Raw genomic sequence first — 21005 nt, 5'->3', positions numbered from 1 at the left:
CACCATTAGTTTAATTTGTGTTTTAAATCTAATTAAAGTTTTTACCCTTACAGCTACTGCTGTGTTGGTAATAGCTAGTACTGATGTTGACAAGACAGGAGCTTCCTACTATGGGGAACAGACGCTGCATTACATTGCCACAAATGGAGAAAGTGCTGTGGTGCAATTACGTGAGTGTTCCAGCAGTCTTCCTTTAATAGAATAAATGATAGTAAAAAATACAGTGCCATAAAGATGATATCATCTAAGTTCTTGATCAAGTGATAGAACTCGCATATTTTAATAACCTTTAAGATAAAATTCCTCTTATCATCCCCAAACATACCTTATTTTGACAGAATCCAATTAGTTAATTTAGTTATGCCAGCAGTTTAGTAGGGAACTTGCTGAGTGAGATAATTCCATTGTAATAGCTCTTTGGGGACTTGTTTAATTAATTATGACAGCAAGTTGGTGTAGTGTGTTTAGCACCATCTTCAGAACTGAAGAGTTTTAACCATTTCATATTTTGTTTTGATGAGTTAACTGTGAAAAACTAGTTTTAAAATTCTGGCAACTCCCTAATCTTTTTTATTTTGAATTGAACATGTAAGGGTAAGGTAACCTTTCTTTCAAAAACTGTGTATTCCCATTCAAATCAGGAACAAAACAAGGATGACCCGCCCCCCTTCCATTTATTATTTAATATTCTGAAAGACCTAGTCAGTGAACCTGATCAAGAGACTAAGTATACAGTTTTGAAAGGTGAAAATCGAATCATCTCTGCTCATCAGATGAAGTTACAGCATAAACAACAGCCTCTTAAAAAGCAAAATGGAAGGAAAGATTCCATATACAGCAACAAAAAAGAAATATATAGGGCTGATGGGAAGAAAACTTTAAAACTTCTGAGGGGCAAACTATAACCTTTAATAACTTTACAAGATGTCATTTCTCTCCAAATTGATCTAAAAATTAAACTAAAATGCCAGTAGATTTTCTTTTTTACAACTAGATAAGCTGGTTCTAAAGTTGATATTGAAAAATAAACATGCAAGAATGTTTTGAAAACTTCGCAAAAAAAAAGAGTAGCGAAGGAGGGATTCTGATACTATTAGATATTAAAATGTAAAGCAATTGTAATTAAGACAATTTGGTTCTGGCTTACGGATAAGCAGATAAATCAGTGGAACACAATAGGATCCACAAATAGATCCATACTTCCAAAGCCATTGACATACAATAAAGTCAGCATTTGAATCAATGCAGGAAAATATTGATCATTTAATATATGGTTTGGGGACAGTTGGCTAGCTATTTGGAACAGAAAGTTACTATTGCTAATTCTTTACCAAAATAAGTTCCAATTGGGCCAAAAAATTGTATCTAAAACTACAGAACTAGAAGAAAATGTGGGAGAATTTTTTTCTAATTTTTTTAAAATTTTTATTGGAGTATAGTTACTTTACAATGTTGTTAGTTTCTGCTATACAGCTACAGCAAAGTGAATCAGCTATACATATATGTTTCTAATCTTAAAGTAGAAAAAGACTTTAAACAAGGTAGAAGTCGTATGGGGAAAGTGATCAATTTTAGTATATGAAATTACAGATTTCTACACTGGGGGAAGAAAAGAGTCCATAAATTAAGCAAAGCAAACAAAAAATTAGGGAAAAAAGTTTTAGACAAGGGATAAATATGAGAAAAGGTGAATTTTGTTAATATCTCAAGTGTAACAATAAAAGACCAATAACGAGAGAAAAATAGGTATAGGACAGTAAAAAATAGTCCACAAAAAAGAAATAAAATTATGTATAAGTATACTAAAAGGTGCTTCATTTATAATAAAGGAAAACAAGATTCAATTTTTCACTTAGTAGGTTGGCAAAGATAAAAATATGAAACAGTATGAGTGAGAGTGAGGGGAGAATCTTTGCTATCAAAAACTACTGGTAGGGCTTCCCTGGTGGCGCAGTGGTTGGGAATCTGCCTGTCAATTCAGGGGACACGGGTTCGAGCCCTGGTCCGGGAAGATCCCACATGTCGCGGAGCAGCTAAGCCCGTGCGTCACAACTACTGAGCCTGTGCTCTACAGCCCGTGCTCCGCAACAAGAAAAGCCATCGCAACGAAGAGTGGCCCCCACTCGCCGCAACTAGACAAAGCCCATGCACAGCAACAAAGATCCAACGCAGCCAAAAATAAATAAATTTAATTAAAAAAAAAAACAACACACTACTGGTAGTGTAAACGGGTACAAGTTCTTTGAAGGGCATTGTGGTGGTACATTATGAAGTAAATGTATGTGCCCTTTGACCAGGCAGTTTCTCTCCTACAGATGTATTTGTGTACATTTACAGTGGAGTATAAACAGCGAGATTTGTAATGGAATACAGTGCAACTGAATGAGGCAGAGCTCAGTGTGCTTACATGGAAAAATTTCCAAGAGTATTAAATGAAAACAACAAAGGTTTAGAACTTTTTGTGTGTGTGTAAGTGCTTAAGAGAGAGATGCTTAATTTCAACAAAAATATTCTGAAAGGATATGCAAGAAGTATAACAGAGGGCTGTCTTTGCGTAGAGGGACTTATTTTTGTGGCATGTCTTTTTATATAGTTTGTATCTTTATTACTGTATGCATATATTACCTCTTTCAAGAAAAACTAGTTTTTTAATTGTAATAATAACCTATGCTTCTATGAGCCCACATTGCCAGAACGTTTACAAGAAATTAAGGGACTTCCCTGGTGATCCAGTGGTTAACACTCCGTGCTTCCACTGCAGGGGAGCACGGATTTGATCCCTGGTCAGGGAACTAAGATCCCATATGCTACACGGCATGGCCAAAAAAAAAAAATTTAAATAAAAGTACTAAAGACAAATAATAATATACAAAATTGTAAAACAATTATAAAAAAAAAAGAAATTAAGATTCATTAAGGGTTCTTAAATAAATTTATAATCATACATTAATCCCCATAGTATGTCATGTAAAAATATTTTAACATACCATGAAATTTTTGGATTTTTTTTTTTAGTGTTTGATGTGTTTATGAGTGTTATGATTGTAATTTGTGCTATTAAATATTATAATACTATACGTATTTCTTTATCACTAACTTGGATTTTATATTCTTTTTCTAGCAAAAAATGGCCCCATTTATGATGTAGTTTGGAATTCTAGTTCTACTGAGTTTTGTGCTGTTTATGGTTTCATGCCTGCCAAAGCAACAATTTTCAACTTGAAGTGTGATCCTGTGTTTGACTTTGGAACTGGCCCTCGTAATGCAGCCTACTACAGCCCTCATGGACATATATTAGTACTAGCTGGATTTGGAAATCTGAGGGGGCAAATGGAAGTGTGGGATGTTAAAAACTACAAACTTATTTCTAAACCGGTGGCCTCTGATTCTACATATTTTGCTTGGTGCCCAGATGGTGAGCATATTTTAACAGCCACATGTGCTCCCAGGTTACGTGTTAATAATGGGTACAAGATTTGGCATTATACCGGCTCTGTCCTACACAAGTATGATGTACCATCAAATGCAGAATTATGGCAGGTTTCTTGGCAGCCATTCTTAGATGGAATATTTCCAGAAAAAGCAATAACTTACCAAGCAGTTCCAAGTGATGTACCTAGTGAAGAACCTAAAGTTGCAACAGCTTATAGACCCCCAGCTTTAAGAAATAAACCAGTCACCAATTCCAAACTGGTAAGTAAAGTTTTGCTACTTTGGTAGGAAAAGGTTTTTCAGTGTGTAGCGTTCCCTAGATCCTTCTCTTATGCATGTTCTTGTGTTACTTAGTATCTGATTAGAAGATATAAACTCTAGGGTAGAAATTGTGGAGGACCTGCTGCTGAAGATGGTGAATGGTGGTTTTGGGTTTTGTTTTTTTGTTTGTTTGTTTTTTTGGCCGTGCACTGCGGTTTACGGGATTAGTTCCCTGACCAGGGATTGAACCTGGGCCCCCTGTAGTGGAAGCGAGGAGTCCTAACCACTGCACTGACACGGAAGTTCCGGTGAATTATTGTTAAGTTGACAAAGTAATTAATGTAAAATCTCTGGGAAAGATAACTGGGTGTGACTTACTGGGTGTAGATTGTGGGCTCAAATTCAAATGCCTGTCAGGCTAGGCTGCTAGCGTAAGGCAATGGTGAGTGGGAGAGAATGGTGAAAGGGAGAGAGCATGCCCTCTTTCAAGGCCATAGCAACTACACAGCAGTAGCCCATTGTTTCCACAGGAGATTTTAGGCCCAGTTTGCCAAAAGTTTGATTTTTCAAGACAAGTCTGGATGCTTGTATGAAATTTTTCAATTTTTAAAACACTGCTATTCAAACAAAACACACTTGTTGTCCTTAGGCCATCAGTTCCAGACCTCTGTTGTAAAGTTATGACTGGAGTATTGGTCAGATTCTGATCTGCTTTAAAATGTTAGCATTTCAGAGCTCAGGGGAAAGCATTTATTAATATCCTGAGTTTCTGTGATGACGTTAAGGAATAAAGTTGCTCTATAAGAATGAACAATATTATTCATATTAATAGAATGATGACCATACAATAGGTATAAACTGGGACTGTTCCAAGTAAATGGGAATATATAGTCACTTAATTATTAAGGCACTCAGGGAAGTAGACACTTTTTCAAAGGATAAATATTTCTGTGCCTCCATTGTGCTCCTAACCCTCTGAAAAACAAAAGAACAAGCCTTCTTCCTCCACAAAATGTAGCATTTTGACTTCAATGAAATGTTGTTGAAACATTTTTCTTGCATTAAATTATTTAGTAAAAATATATAGAAACATACAACAAATTAAGCCCTGTTTATTATTTTTGTATTTAGATTTTTTAAAAAAAGATATAATAGTCTTAGGATTTGTTTTGTCTCTTTATTGAAATTTTCCTTACCTGAGATTAAAAAAAAAGAAGTGACGTTAACACATCCTGCTTTCTAAATCTGTGTAAGATAGCACAAGAGGAAGAACTTCTGAATTAGTGTATATTTTTATTCTCTGACTCATAAAACTGATTTGGTTGGTGGAGGGAGAAAAATTAATATAGAAAGAATATATTTTGAAAACAGTGAAAAAAAAAACTAGGTAAGAACTTCTTAAAACCAAACTTTTTGTTTTACTTTTTTTTTTGGTTGTGCCGGGTCTTAGTAGCAGCACGCAGGATCTTTGTTGCAGCATGTGGGGTCTTTCATTGTGTCATGCAGGCTTCTCTCTAATTGTGGCGCTCAGGCTCAGTAGTTGTGGCACGCAGGCTTAGTTGTCCTGCGGCATATGGGATCTTTGTTCCCCGACCAGGGATCGCACGTGCGCCCCCTGCATTGGAAGGAGGTTCTTAACCACTGGACCACCAGGGAAGTCCCCAAACCAAACTTTTTTGACATTTAAGATTTCTACTAAATTCTTGCTTTTGTATATAACCTGGTGATTATGTGATCCTATCACATCATTTTATTTGAAGGAACTATATGCCTATGAATGAGAAATTATTGTTTGTATCTAATTCCAGAAAACTAAATGGCAAAGAAAACGTTGTCAAGAAATTACTAGAAACAAAGGTAGTCTGGTCAATAACTTCACAAAGGAAGAAGGTTACATAGCAGAGGGGAAAAAAGGTGTTTGGATTCTTCCCCCTGAAGGAAAAAATAACTTTTTTTATAAGTAAAAATTCATATATAAATTATACTTAAAGAAGTATTTCTTGGCTTTCAAAAAAACCCTTCACTTTTATAATGTGTTTATCAAGACAGTCTTATAATTGATGTAATTGAAGAAACAAACTTTATCAATGAGGATGAAAGTGTGTACAGTAGACACATATTGCTAAAGCCAGAAAAGCTCATGAGCCATAGTAGCTGTGTGGATTTTTTTCATCTAAAATAAAAGTCTGTCAGGGGACTTCCCCGGTGGTGCAGTAGTTAAGAATCCGCCTGCCGGTGCAGAGGACATGGTTTCGATCCCTGATACGGGAAGATCCCACATGTCGCGGAGCAACTAAGCCCACACACCGCAACTACTGAAGCCCGCGCACCTAGAGCCCGTGCTCCGCAGCAAGAGAAGCCACCCCAGTGAGAAGCCCACGTGCAGCAACAAAGACCCAACACAGCTAAAAATAAATAAATAAAATGAAAGTCTGTCAGTGGCTACATGATGCTCATAGTGTGGAAGAGACTTGTAACTCATCCTTTCTTCTTGCATCATTCTTAATTGCTTTCTCTTTTTTTTTAAAGTTCTCATGAGTAGAAACCTTTTCAGCCAAAGCAAGATACTATAGAAGAACTCACTATTGAAAGAATATAAAACAAATGTTCAAGGATTAGTATATCTTAACTAACATTATGTGCAGTGGGGATCAAAGAAGTGCAAGAGGCTTGCCATGCAAATGTGTCTGTTCTCCAAATGTGGGTTCTCATATATTCAGTTGCTTCAAGTAGGGTATGTTCACACACAGAACTTCGATGCCTGCAATAGTTAATGCAGCTGCTAAGATAAAAATCACTTTATGGTTTTTTACTTATTCCTCTATATCTTAAATGTTTGAGCCCTGCACATTTGATTATAGCACTTACAAGTACAATACAGCTCTGAGATCTAGTACTCAAGAAACTTCAAAAGTGTACATCATGGTGATTTAATACACATTGTGAAAGGTTTCCCCTCATGTGGTTAATTAACATATCCATCACCTCACATATTTATCTTCTTTTTTTGTTTTTTGTTTTTTTTTTTTTGGTGAGAACATTTGAATTCTACCCTCAGGAAATTTCAGTTATACAATTATACAATACAGTGCTATCAAGTATAGTCACTGTGTTTTACATTAGATCCTTCTTGATCCTGTATGTAATTCTGTTGTTGTTGAATGTGGTTGATAGTTATATAAATATCTGATGATGAAAATGATTGCCTGTTTTCACAGTATAGTCTGACAAGTCATTTAGTGTTTTAAAACCTCTTCATTATGTTAATTCTGGATTTATAAGTATGTAGTTACCCCCTTCATATTTGATTTAATTTTTTATTGTCTGTTTTAGTTTTTCCATTTGCTTTTATTTTTAATCTTCTAATCTCTGATTTTGCAAGATCTAGCAAGTGACTGTTTGTGCAGAGAAAACAAATGAGGCAACTGTTTCTGTTGGCAGTAGTCAGATCCAAAAGGACCCCAGAAGAAACTATTGTTAGTATCTAATTTCATAAAAATCATGTGTCAGTGGTAGTACTAAGAAAAATTCCATTGTTTAAACAAAAATAAAGTGAATTTTGCTGACTCTCATATAACTGAAAGATATCGTATATCAACTAGTAGGAAGATCCTTATTAAATCCATCTTGACCGTTGAAGTGTGCCTACAACAAGAGTTTTGAAATATTCTTTGCCAGTGAACTTATGATAAATTTGGTAAAGTAAGTTTGTCCTGTACTAGCCAAATTGTATAATTTGTTGTATATGTTTGTAAATACGTGGACTCCATTTCAAAGTCATTTATTTTACATTTTCTATAGCATGAGGAGGAACCACCTCAGAATATGAAACCACAACCAGGAAATGAGAAGCCGTTATCAAAAACAGCTCTTAAAAATCAAAGGAAGCATGAGGCTAAGAAAGCTGCAAAGCAGGTACTTGGGGCGCTTATCTTTTCAAACAAAACAAACAACTAAAACCAGTTAAATTAGCTATGTGCCTTAAAGTTTAAAGAACTGTAGTCCTAAAAACTTGACAGGTTATAAAATGTAGTTGGAGTTAGACTTAAGTAGCCAGAATGTCTCTTTTGTGTTTGCCTATGAATTTCTCAGTAGTCCTTTATATATAATGTGGGACCTAGGAAACTGGAACTGACCTTAAAACCTGAAACCCTCATGGGATTATGTAGTGTGTTACTTGCAACAGACCCTTTTGGAGGAGCCTGTGTGAAGTGGTATAGTTTGCTTTTTTGAAAGCATATGTTTAAGAGAAACCAGAAATTACATGACTATAAGGCCATTTTGTCACTCAGTATATTACTATAGGAATTGTTCAGCTGGGAATCTAAACACTAGAGTACCCAAACAATGGAATTGTTCTAAAATAATTTTTTATATGATTTGGTAGTTGAAAAACCACACCAGCATAATAATTGACAAGTAAATTGTGATGGTGTGTGGCTTACGGTGATAGTGAGATCTGCTGGGCTGGAAATTTGTGGTTAGTAAAGTCATGGTAACCACATTTTTGAGATTGAGACAATTCCATCTTGCCTATTAATGCTTGAATTTTGACAGTTCTGGGTTACTTGTGTGTTTTGACAGGCAGTTACTATTTTAAGGTATAGAATTTCATTATGCAGCCACATTCTGTTAAAATCTGGGCCTAAAAAAATCGGTGTGCTCTTTTGTAGTTAATATATTTCATCTCCAGAAATGTCTTTAAATAACTCAGGCTTAGGTCCTTCCAAGTAAAATGATCTAGTCCATGTATTAGACTTGTGTAAAAAGGAGGACTTGGCCTTTCATCAGAGTGGGTAGACACCTCTGCTGGCCCCGAATATTACAAACTGGTAGCTAAGATTCCTTTTTTGTTGTTGTTGGTTTTCCAGCTAATAATTACAGGTATAATTGACAAATAAAAATTTTAAAGTGTTCAATGTGATGATATGATATAGGTATACATTGTGAAAGGATTCCTACAATCAAGTTAATTAACACATTCATCACCTTACATATTTACTTCTGGGGGATGAAGCACTTAAATTCTACTTTCTTAGCAAATTTCATTTACTGTATTCAGTACAATATAGTATTATCAGCTACAGTCACCATGTTATACATGAGATCCTCAGACCTTATTCATCTTATAACTGACGATTTGTACCCTTTTACCAACCTCTCGCCATTTCTCCCACTACCCCCCAGCTCCTGGCAACCACCACATTCTACTCTCTGTTTCTATGAGTTTGACTTTTCTTTTTTTTTTAGATTCCACATATAAGTGGTACCATGCAGTATTTCTCTTTCTCTTTCTGGCTTATTTCACATAGCATAATGCCCTCCAGTTTCATGCATGTTGTTGCAGATGGTAGGATTTCCTTTTTTTATGACTGGATAATGTTCTACTCTGTGTAAATATGTAGGTATGTTTATATATCACATTTTCTATATCCATTCTTTCATTGAAGGGCACATAGATTGTTTCCATACCTTGGCTATTACAAATAATGTTGCAGTGAACATGGGAGTACAGCTGTCTCTTGGGGATAATGAGTTTTGTTTCCTTTGGATATATACCCAGAAGTGAGATTGCTGGATCACATATTTTTAATTTCTTGAGGAACCGCCATACTGTTTTTTATAATGACTGTATAAGATTCCTTCTAACTGAGATTTAAGGGCCTTCAGAAACCCCCTCAACGTAGAATCCCACTTTTATAAGTGATGTTTCTTCCTCTTTATCAGAAGATATTTTTAATATGACCGTTGCTGGTACTGAGCTAAGGTCCCTTTGTAATAAAATATTAGTTTATTTTTTAAAAATATTTATTTACTATTTATTTTGGCTGTGCTGGGTCTTAGTTGAGGCATGCGGACTCTTAGTTGTGGCATGCAGACTTCTTAGTTGTGGCATGCATGTGAGATCTAGTTCCCGACCAGGGATCGAACCCAGGCCCCATGAATTGGGAGCATGGAGTCTTACCCACTGGACCACCAGGGAAGTCCCATTAGTTGTTTATTTTTGTGTGTTATTCTGGTATTTGAGCACATAAAATTTGGGGAGGAGGGTCATAGAATCAGTATGTCTTGTTTAGAAAAATTAATATTAAAATAGTCTGACTTCTTTTTCTTTTTGCGTACACCGCACGGCATGTGGGATCTTAGTTCCCCAACCAGGGAACCCACACCCTCTGTCATGGAAGCGCGGAGTCCTAACCACTGGATCACCAGAGAAGTCCCAATGTGACTTTCTTAAAGATAACTCTGTGGTTCTTTTGAAAAAACAATCAGTGCTATGAATGTAAAACATAATAATTACAAAAACAACCCCACACACACACCCCACCTCATACAACCATATAATCACCCACACATGTTATTTACTAAAGATGACACTACTAATCCGTCATTTTGGAGTTATTCTGCGTGTTTTCTCAGTGATGACAAAGTTTTCTACTTGCAAGGTAATCCTTTCAGTATGTATTTTTGAGACAACTGGCTGGAGTTAGTAAAAGTTATGACTGTGATAGAACAAAGGTAAATGATCTATGACAGGATCTCATCCCTGACTGAATTAAGGAACCAAAGATAAAGGAGTCAGATGTACATAATCTAACCAAGTACTTTTATAAACTGGTGATGACTTTGTAAGCTTATCAGCTTTACCAAAAATAATTGAAACAAAGAGTTTAATCTTACCATGTACATAACCTTTTTTAGAGAATGACCAGAATTCAGGTATATTAACACAAACATTTTAACTTATTCTTGGTTTTTTAAAATATGGAGGAAAATCGTCATTTCACTTAACTTTACTTATTTATTTTAAATATATTTTTATTTTAATTTTTTTGGCTGCGTTGGGTCTTTGTTGCTGTGCGCAGGCTTTCTCTAGTTTTGGCGAGCAGGGGCTACTCTTCGTTGTGGTGCACAGGCTTCTCATTGCCGTGGCTTCTCTTATCGCGGAGCACAGGATCTAGGCGCGCAGGCTTCAGTAGTTGTGGCGCACGGGCTTGTTCCACGGCACATGGGATCTTCCCAGACCAGGGATCGAACCTGTGTCCCCTCTATTGGCAGGCGGATTCTTAACCACTGCGCCACCAGGGAAGTCCCTCACTTAACTTTAATAGTTTTTCATATTTATAACATTTATCTTCCTAGAAAATTAATATTCTCAGCTGATTACAAACAACTAAATTAAAAATTTTTTTATCTGATGTCAAAAATGAATTTTGACAGGCAAAGTGTGTCTCTTCTCCTTTTATCCACTCTTCTTTAATTTTATATTATGAAAAATACCAAACTGTATATTATCAGAACTTATAGGCTCCTTAAGAGTGGAAAGTAAATAATTTCTTTCTGAATACTCTGTTAAAGTGCTCAGTAATGTTCTCACATAGAAGGTTAGGAATTAATGTTTGTTGATTGTAATGTACAAAATACAACCAACATGACTCTAAAGAGAAAAAAAATACTCCAGTTCTGCACTCTCTAAAAACTCTCAGGCAGACATTTTTAAATTTGGAGATCTAGGAGTGATAGCCTGTCCCATATTCCCCTGGGATGCTTTGGTAGTTCGGAGTATTCCATCCAGAACTCTTAAGAGGTTTTAGAGTCTTGCAGGGTCTGTGTGTTCCACTGGGAACTCTATAAGGAAGAAGTAGAAACCCTACCTTTGGTCCAATAAAGAAAGACTTTCATAACCTTTCCCTCCTCTTGTCAAAACGTATGTCTTGTCATAATTACAAAGGAGAGTCGGTCTTCTGCTCTTTCATTTATTTAGCATGTACAGTCGAGCTCACATTATGCTGAGGGCACAAGTGAACAAAGAAACCTCAGGTACAGTCTCATGGGGGATAGTACAGTGCAGTTACAGTAAGGAAACATACCATGTGTTGTGCAACTAATCTGGTCTCTTGGGGGGTGGGGGAATTTTCCAGAGGCCTAAAGGATAAGTAGGGTTAGCCAGGTGACCTGAAGGTGTTCTAGGCACAAGGAACAGTACACATGAAGGCCAGGAAGTAAGAATATATGGCACCTTAGGGGAAATAAAAATGGTTCAAAATCAGTGGTTACTCGGTGAGAAGGGATGAAGCTAGAAAGGTCATCAGAGATCTGATCACATTGGGAGCAATATACTGTCCCTTTCAGGGAACAAAGTTTTCCGTGGCACTTTCTTGCAGAGCTGAATTGATCTGATTATAAATAAATCTCTATGGAACTTATCCTGTAGCATCATCTATTACATGTACTTGATATATGTGTAATAGTTTTTGAGGATATTCCAAGAGTGAAACTTCAAACACCTTAATTAGAAAAGCCCTCTCACATTTCCAACCATCCACATAGTGGCACTTACCAAAATATCCAAAAATTTGGAATGCTTATTTGCTGATACAGAAACCTCCTAGTTTACTCTGCTAAGGTTATTTCATTTATTTCCATTTGTTATTATATTACTAATTATATATTTTATATTACTAACATAATATTTTATCATATTACTAATATAATATTATATTACTAATATACTATTATTTTTTATTTTATTATTATGTTACCTTAATTTTGGGGGGGGGGGTGGGCGGCCCACACGTCACAGCATGTGGGATCTTAGTTCCCTGACCAGGGATCAAACCCGTACCCCCTGCATTGGAAGCACAGAGTCTTAAGCATGGGACTGCCAGGGAATTCCCTAACTTTAAATCCTAGATCTAGCAAAGTGTTCCCTATGACAATTATATAGTGAAAACCTTTTGGGTAGTTTATTATACTGTGACTTTTTTGAACGCTTCATTGTAATTATCTGTTATGGGACAATATAGCATACTTCATGAGACCAGCAATTCAGATGCTTTCTTTATATAAAATGTACAAAAGATAAAATCATATATTGGTTTGTGAATTTCATGTACCAAGGCTATGTTTGTTGAAATACTTTAATGATTTCATTTTAGAAAATAGAATTTTTGAAACTATTTCCTGTAGGAAGCAAGAAGTGATAAGAGTCCAGATATGGCACCTACCCCTGCCCCACAGAGCGCACCACGAAATACTATCTCTCAGTCAACTTCCGGAGACCCTGAGATAGACAAAAAAATCAAGAACCTGAAGAAGGTGGGAGGCTTAAGTGAAAAGCACATGTGTTTATTGAAAGAATACATGAGAATTATACAAAGAAAGTAATGCTTAGATGCCTAAAGACAGGCATCCGAGAGGTTTGTACAGTCCTCATTGTTGCTTTTTCACCATGAAATACTGTAACTTAGGAATGGCACCTAGTTTAGTTCTGTTCACAGTTGTCTAAAGGATATTAGTCTTTATTATTGATTTTTGGAGTAATAAGAAATAATGTACATTTGAACACTTTTATACTCACTTTTTCATTAGACACTTGTGAGACAGGTAAGAGCAGATATTTATCCCATTTTTAAAGATGAAGAAAGAGAAACAAAAAGAAGTTTATTAACTTGTCAAATTGCAACCAGTTTGTGATGGCGGCCTTGGAGGTAAAATCCAGGTTTCTAGAGCCCTTCCCAGGCTACATTATGGAGTTTCTCTTAAAGCCAAAGACATCGTCCAGGTACAATGAGGTTCTGAAATAAATGGTGAAAATGGTGATGTATTTAAATACATATACATGTACATGTATACACATAGATGTACATATATGATAATATTAATTAAAATCTTGAAAAATACTTCGCTAAATTCCATGTTCTTAACATACCCAATTTTACATTTAATTTTAAAAAGTAGTTTACCTTAGCATTTTAGCAGTCTGTTCCTGATACAAATGTAAGATAATTGATTTTCCTTATTCAGGCTTCACATTTATATGATTGAATTGTTAATAAGAAAATTTGCATTCTAAAATTACTTATTCTTCCTTTTGACTCATAATATATTTGATGTTTCCAGAAACTGAAAGCAATTGAACAACTGAAAGAACAAGCAGCAACTGGAAAACAGCTAGAAAAAAATCAGGTCTTTTCTGCATTTTTCATTTGGGCTCACAGTCACTACCACCCTTCCCTTTTTATTATAAGCAATTATTTAATCTGGTAAAAGAGCGTATAGATTTTAAAACTTCTTTTGAAAACCATGTGCCATTTTTTTTTTTTTAACATTTTTAGTCTTAAATAGGCAAGGGTAGGGGAAGACATGATGTGGATCGTGGTGAATGAGGAAGTCCCTATTTCCTCTGAGGCATACTAATGCCATTGCTGCTGAAAATCAAGGCAGTTTATATTATGTTAGACAAATGGAAGATTCTCTTCTTTCCTGTGTCTCAGGTCACACTGTCCCGTTTGCCCCTCTCCCTCCTCCTTTCCTCAACACTTTGAAGCCCAAGTGTAGAATGGAAGATTTATTAGACCTAAAGATGCATGCAGTAAGACAGCTCCGTTTTTTGCTACCTTAATTCATACCAAATAACAAATGAGAACTTGTTTCTAATCTGTATTTTTAAATCTATGTTTACCAGTAGATCTGGTAAAGTCTCAGAAATATTCTTTCTCTAAATTTTTTCTCTTTTGCTATATGGCTATAGATCCAATAATTATTTTATTTCCTATTTAATAACTTTATTGTTTTAAACTTTTCTAGTTGGAGAAAATTCAGAAAGAGAAAGCCCTTCTCCAGGAGCTGGAAGATTTGGAACTGGGTATTTAAAGATTCAAAGAAAGCAAGTTGGTTACCAGAAATCAATGCAAACATATTTTCTGTTAAACCCTTTGGTGTACATGGAATATTCATGTGCCCACATTTAATGTTCACTTATAATTTTAACCATTTATTCAAGATTCTGCATATGTGTGGAATTATTTAATAATGTCTGTTAAATTGATTTTTACCTCCTGCATCCTATATCTTGTCAACACATGATATAGAAAAGAAACATAAGATTTTTCTTTTAAGCTAAGCTTGACAGATTGAAAGACCAATGTCATTGTTTTTTAGTAGGGGACAGTATTTACCATATAAATGAATAAAGACGTTTTAAATTTGATCATTGTTGACTTTCGTCAATTAACGGATTCTTTATTAATTTACAAGGCAAGTTTGGGAAATATTTCCTTTGAATATATAACGTGGCTATCTTGATCCTAAACACTGTATTATCAAACGTTAAAGAAACACCTTAAAATCAGGTTGTACTGAATATATTAAATTGTTGGGACTTCCCTGGTGACGCAGTGGTTAAGAATCTGCCTGCCAATGCAGGGGACACAGGTTTGATCCCTGGTCCAGAAGATACCACATGCTGTGGAGCAACTAAGCCCGTGTACCACAACTACTGAGCCTGCACTCTAGAGCCCGAGCGCCACAACTCCAGAAGCCCACGCGCCTGGAGCCCGTGTTGCTCATCAAGAGAAGCACACCGCAACAAAGAGTAGCCCCTGTTCGCTGCAACTAGAGAAAGCCCACGCATAGCAATGAAGGCCCAATGCAGCCAAAAATAAATAAATAAATAAATTTTTAAAAAATAATAAGATAAATATATTAAATTGTTTATATTATTTGTAGTATTTGAAGTAAAGTTTTTCTGACTAGTTCTAAAAAGTAAGTATAGAATAAAAATAGAAAATAGCAAAACATTTTATTTTGATATTTCAAATAATAAATCTGATCATTTAATGATGAGGTAAATATTTTCTAAACATGAACTGTGATCATTTTGCTATAGTCATCTTGATTGTTTTGATTGTTCACTCATATGAAGAATAAAAGATGTACTGATAATCCAAGATAGCTATCAAAACTAATTTCTATTTGGTTTTAGAATCTATTACTGTTAATTTTTTTCATCTGATTTACATTTGAAGTTATTTTTATTTCATTTGCATTGATACAGGTTTTCATTATCTAGAGCCAGTATTTAAGTAAAAGAAAAGAATCTAGGAATACTTTGAGAGATATACACAAACAGATAACTGAGTTCTCTGATGCCCCAAAGCTGCAAATAAGATTTGGTAAAGACCTAATGCATTAAAATTTGAGTGCTATTTTAAATGTTTTGTGTGTGAAGTGAGTGTGAACATACACACACTCATGTACATATAATTACTTTCAACATTAATTTATTTCTGTTAATAGAAACTTAAGCTTTTTTAAAGTAATATATTGCTTTTATAATATATTTAAAAATTGTTTTTCTAATAAAATGTTAAATAATTCATCCTGAGACAGTATAATGTTTTTTGGCCTGGCAGCCTAATAATTTTTTTTAATTTTAAATTTTTAAAATGAATTACCAGTTTACACAGTTTACAGCAAATATATTCATCATTTTTAAAATGTTAAGCGAATTCCCTGGCGGCCTAGTGGTTAGGACTCCACACTTCCACTGCAGGGGCATGGATTGGATCCCTGGTCTGGGAACTAAGATCCCATATGCCACGTGGCCAAAAAAAATTAAGAAAAATAAAATAAAATGTTTATTTTAGAGGTAGTATCATTGAACGTTTTGTTTTAGTCAGATGCTTTTTAATTGCTCCAAGGTGACTGTTCTGACCAAAATTAGATTGCTTGGACTCATTCTTTAGAATTGTCTTTATTTGTGTAATTTAATCCATTTAATTTTTTCCAAAGAAATGTTTTATTTCTGAGCACATATCAATATAAAAATCACTGACGTGTTCTTTGACTACATATTTTGTTTGATTTTTATTTTAAATACATTGTCCTCAGGGAGTAAGAGTAAGGTGATAGAAGAGTGTAAGGTGATAAACGTGTGCTTGAAAATGAAATTTTAAATACACTGCTGTGTATTCATTATAAAGGAAAATCTATAAATCCTGTATTCTCATAAAAATCTCCTTTCCTTAATCATCTCTGAAATGTATTTGGCATTTACCATAAGCATCTGTGAATACCATTGTAAGCTTGAGGGGAGATAACTGCAGTAGACACAAAGGCTCGTGCATGCGTTACACAAGCTTCCCAGTGAGAGAAGAGAAAAAGGGGCAAAACCCAACTTTTGTAGCTGGAAAAAAGGAATTCTCTTAGAAAAGGAATAGAGATACAATTTACGTCAAAACATATATGTTGCCAAATAATACAGAATATTTTTGAAACAATACTATGTTTTTTATGGCTACATTTAAGTATGTAAACTTACAGACAAAACTTTGGACAGGGTATACACTGGACTGATAACATTGACTACTAGGATGGGCGGTAGTCAAAAGGAACTTTAACCTTATTTGTAATGTTTAACTTTTTTCTATCTATTTATTTATTTTGGCTGCGTTGGGTCTTCATCGCTGCGCATGGGCTGTCTGTAGTTGTGGCGAGCAGGAGCTACTCTTCATTGCCGCGCGCAGGCTTCCTCTAGTTGGGGTGCTCGGGCTCCAGCACGTGGGCTCTGTAGTTGCAGCATGCGGGCTCTCTAGTTGTGGCATGCGGGTTTAATTGCCTCACAGCGTGTGGGATCTTAGTTCCCTGACCAGGGATCGAACCCGAGTCCCCTGCGTTGGAAGGCGGATTCTTAACCACTGGACCACCAGGGAAGTCCTTCCTTCTTTAAGGATTTATACTTCTACCAGTGAAATTTTCCCATATTCTTTTCAAATCTATAAGGCTTTTGAATTTTTACCAAATCGAGGGAAGGGAAATAATACTTTTTGGTTTTGTTATTTCTTTTTATTAGTAATGGGTTATGTACTTTTCCACATTTGATGGTTGTTTATATTTTTTTAGTGAATTGTTTTTTTCTTTTCCTTGGCCCATTTCTCTGTTTGGCTTTCATCTTACTGATCTGTAAGAATATTGTATATAGTAACACATAAAATCCTCTTTTTTTAAATTTTAAATAGGAAATATGTGAACAGGATTTTTTTTTTTAATTCAAGCAGTACAAAAGGCACACAGTGAAAAGTACCTCTGTTCTAGATAAAGCAATTTCCACTTCCTTATGTATCTTTCTAAAGATACATTGCATATTTATATTCAAGTATACATACACTTCCGTTAAAAAAAAAAGCATATACACTGTTCTTTATTCCTTTTTTCCCTTAACATATTTTGGAAATCATTCCATATCAGTACATAGCTCTTTTAAAATTTATACATGTATCTTTATAATGACCACATTGTGTGGAGGTAAGATAATTTAACCAGCTCATACTGATGTACATTTAGGTTATAAAATGTCAGTTAAACACACATATACACATGCTTTAAAATAACAAGTATCGATGTTTATCTGTATTCTGGGATTAAGCTGGATGTTTTGAGAAATTAAATTTGTTCTGTGGATGCTCAGTTTAACTGGTGGTCATTTTTGCAGTATATTTCTTTGAGTTAGTGAGATATTAGAACGGACAGCTAGGACTATTAAAAATCTTTATTCAAGTGAGGTTTCAAAGCAGTTCTTGGATTCATCCACCTATGTAAATATATTAATGTCCAGAGCAAGGCAAAGTGATATGAATTTATAAGTAGTAAAATGACAGAAATTACAGTGACAGCGTTGCTGTTCCAATCTTGCCAAAGTTAAGTGTTTTCTTTATTCCTGGAAGGAAGGAGGAATAGTGGAATAAGCCACACCAGGTGCCTACTTCTCTGGGTCATCTTTGCCCCCAAGACCATAAAATCAAACCAGATTGAGGAGGAATAAACTTCGTGCTTTTTAGAGAGGTGCATAGGTCAATTCATCAAGTGTTTACTGTGTAAAGTGCAGGTTACAAAGGAAATACAATGTATTTAGAAATGTTAAGATTGACATTGAAATGAAGTGAAAGACACTTGAAGATTCAAGACCTGGTACCAAAAGATGTAGCCAGGTGTCTTAATCCGTCAGGACTGCTGTAACAAAATACCATAGACTGGGTTGCTTATAAATAAGAGACATTTATTTCTGACAAATCTGCTTCCCGGTTCTGTCTTCTTACCATCTCCTCACGTGGTGGCAGGTGTGAGGGAGCTCTTGGGGCCACTTTTATAAAGGCACTAGTCCCATTTATGAGGGCCCTGCCCTCATGACCTAACCACTTCCCAGAGGCCTCACCTCCAAACACCATCATGCTGGGGACTAGGTTCAACGTAGGAATTTTGAAGGGATACACGCATTCAGTCTATATAGCACCTAGGCAAAAAATACATAAAACAAGCATACATTGTATATCGATATAAAGAGATGGGAGATACTACTGTGGTTTACCGGTATTTCTTGTTCTCATCTTCTGGTCGTGTGGGAGAATTACACTTCCCTGTCTAGAGTTTTTACAGTTTCTAGACCACTGCCTTCTTTCCAGCGTTGCCATGGATTTATTGCTGTACCTCTTTACTGTCATTTCTCTAAGATCCTGAGAAAGGAGAGAGGCAAATGCATGTGCTTATTTCGCTATCTTAAAGCGGAAGTCAGAAAAGCATACTTCTAAAGGTTTTTTAAAAAATATTTTATAATAACTTTATATTTTAAGTGAATTTGAAAATCAAAAGCATTTTTTTCATTTCACCCAAAACACAATTCCTGTTATGTTCACTAGAGGGTTTCAAAGATCAGAGAATTGGGGAATTAAGGAATTAGAATTTATGGAAATATGTTCCGTACTAGAAATATGCAAATGAAAACGTAATAGCATGGGGTGCTGCTCCTTTTTTTTTTTTTTGGCTGCGCAGCATGTGGTATCTTAGTTCCCCGACCACCAGGGATTGAATCCATGCCTCCTGCATTAGAGGCATGGAGTCTTAACCACTGGGCCACCAGGGAAGTCCCTGCTCTTTTTATATTAACAAACTCCTTGAATTAACCCTCTTTAGCCCCTTGCCGTCAGACTTAACTCCTACCTTCCCCTGAGTTCTGTCAGTAATCTCCTATTGGCTGCAAATGAATCGTGTCTCAAGAGTTTGTTTGTAGGTCAAATGTTTGCAAATGGAATTTGCATATGTTTTCCCATAGAGGATAATAATATAAGTGGTTATTGGTGCTGAGGTGAGTTCATGAAAACTTTACATGGAAGAACTGAGTATAGATTCATTAAAACAAAAAAGCTGTTTACAAATTAATTTTTAAAATGTAAGGCCAATAATAGAAAATAGAATGAGAATTCTTTTTTTTTTTTTAAGAAGATGTTGGGGGTAGGAGTTTATTAATTAATTTATTTTTGCTGCGTTGGGTCTTAGTTTCTGTGCGAGGGCTTCCTCCAGTTGCGGCAAGCGGGGACCACCCTTCATCGTGGTGCGCGGGCCTCTCACTGTTGTGGCCTCTCTCGTTGCGGAGCACAGGCTCCAGACGCGCAGGCTCAGTAGTTGTGGCTCACGGGCCCAGTTGCTCCGCGGCATGTGGGATCCTCCCAGACCAGGGCTCGAATCCGTGTCCCCTGCACTAGCAGGCAGACTCTCAACCACCGCGCCACCAGGGAAGCCCACTGAGAATTCTTTTTGAAAGTTTGAATGCTAACTTTATTTTTAAGCAGATTTAACTGGAAAAAGTAGAAGAAAATAATTTTTAGGAGATTCCTATAGATGCTTTTGGTCATTTTTGTGTGCTTTAGATACTGGTTCTTTGCTACATACATATAAATTTATGTTCTCTTTTCCTTCATTTAAATTTTCACTATTTCCAAATTCAACCACAATTGAGATTTTTCCTAAGATCACTAAGCAAAAAATGGAAGCAGGAGGGAAAGTGAAAAAGACATTACAGAGAAAAAGATATACATGAGATGGACAGAGAAAGACAGAAAGCAAGGGAGAAGTGAAGCGAAGAGACCCTGGAATTGGGTCAGAGCCATCACACCCAGGACACCATCTCTGGTTCTTTTCTGAGCTGGGAGTGATGGTGAGCACCCTTGGAAGAGGAAATAGGTGCTGTGTAACCCAGGTATAGCTGCGAATCAGGAACTGTGTGACTTGGGAATACCTCCACAAATCTCTTAGGAATTAAGCTCCTTTCAAAAGAAAAGTCAAAAAACAAACAAAAGTCAGCTGTGTTTTTTTGTTGTTGTTGTTTTTGTTTTTGTTTTCCGGTGGCGGGCCTCTCTGTTGTGGCCTCTCCCGTTGCAGAGCACAGGGTCCAGACGCGCAGGTTCCGGACGCGCAGGCTCAACGGCCATGGCTCACGGGCCCAGCCGCTCCGCGGCATGTGGGATCCTCCCAGACCAGGGCTCGAACCCGTGTCCCCTGCACTAGCAGGCAGACTCTCAACCACTGTGCCACCAGGGAAGCCCCCAGCTGTGTTTTTAAAGTCTTAAAAGACATGGCAAAGCAGAGCTGCTTGCATTCACATCCTTGGGCAAAATTACTTCTGCGCACAGTTTTGTTTATTTGTCTATGTTCAGTTGAAGCTAAACAGAGAGAACCTTTTATTGCGCCCAGCCTGC

The 21005-nt window shown here is 36.1% G+C and overlaps 1 protein-coding gene across 5 annotated transcripts in view; it reads left to right on the top strand.

Annotated features, from left to right (window-relative positions):
* EIF2A (eukaryotic translation initiation factor 2A) overlaps window positions 1-14686 on the top strand; it is a 37813-nt gene extending 23127 nt beyond the window's left edge. For 4 of the 5 annotated variants that reach the window (XM_067737507.1, XM_067737508.1, XM_067737509.1 and 1 more), the window contains 6 exons: window positions 54-170; window positions 3122-3693; window positions 7495-7608; window positions 12664-12792; window positions 13597-13662; window positions 14284-14686. In XM_067737507.1, the coding sequence (XP_067593608.1) occupies window positions 54-170; window positions 3122-3693; window positions 7495-7608; window positions 12664-12792; window positions 13597-13662; window positions 14284-14349 (1064 nt within the window). In that variant the 3' untranslated portion in view covers window positions 14350-14686. Of the gene's footprint in view, window positions 1-53; window positions 171-3121; window positions 3694-7494; window positions 7609-12663; window positions 12894-13596; window positions 13663-14283 lie in introns of all 5 variants that reach the window. The other variant, XR_010943443.1, reaches the window with a different exon arrangement.
* The last annotated feature ends 6319 nt before the right edge of the window (window positions 14687-21005 follow it).

This window comes from Pseudorca crassidens, chromosome 5 (assembly GCF_039906515.1).
Source record: "Pseudorca crassidens isolate mPseCra1 chromosome 5, mPseCra1.hap1, whole genome shotgun sequence".
Taxonomy (NCBI): Eukaryota; Metazoa; Chordata; class Mammalia; order Artiodactyla; family Delphinidae; genus Pseudorca; species Pseudorca crassidens.
Note: the sequence above shows the minus strand (reverse complement) of the source record. Positions and strands in the feature narration are given on the sequence as shown.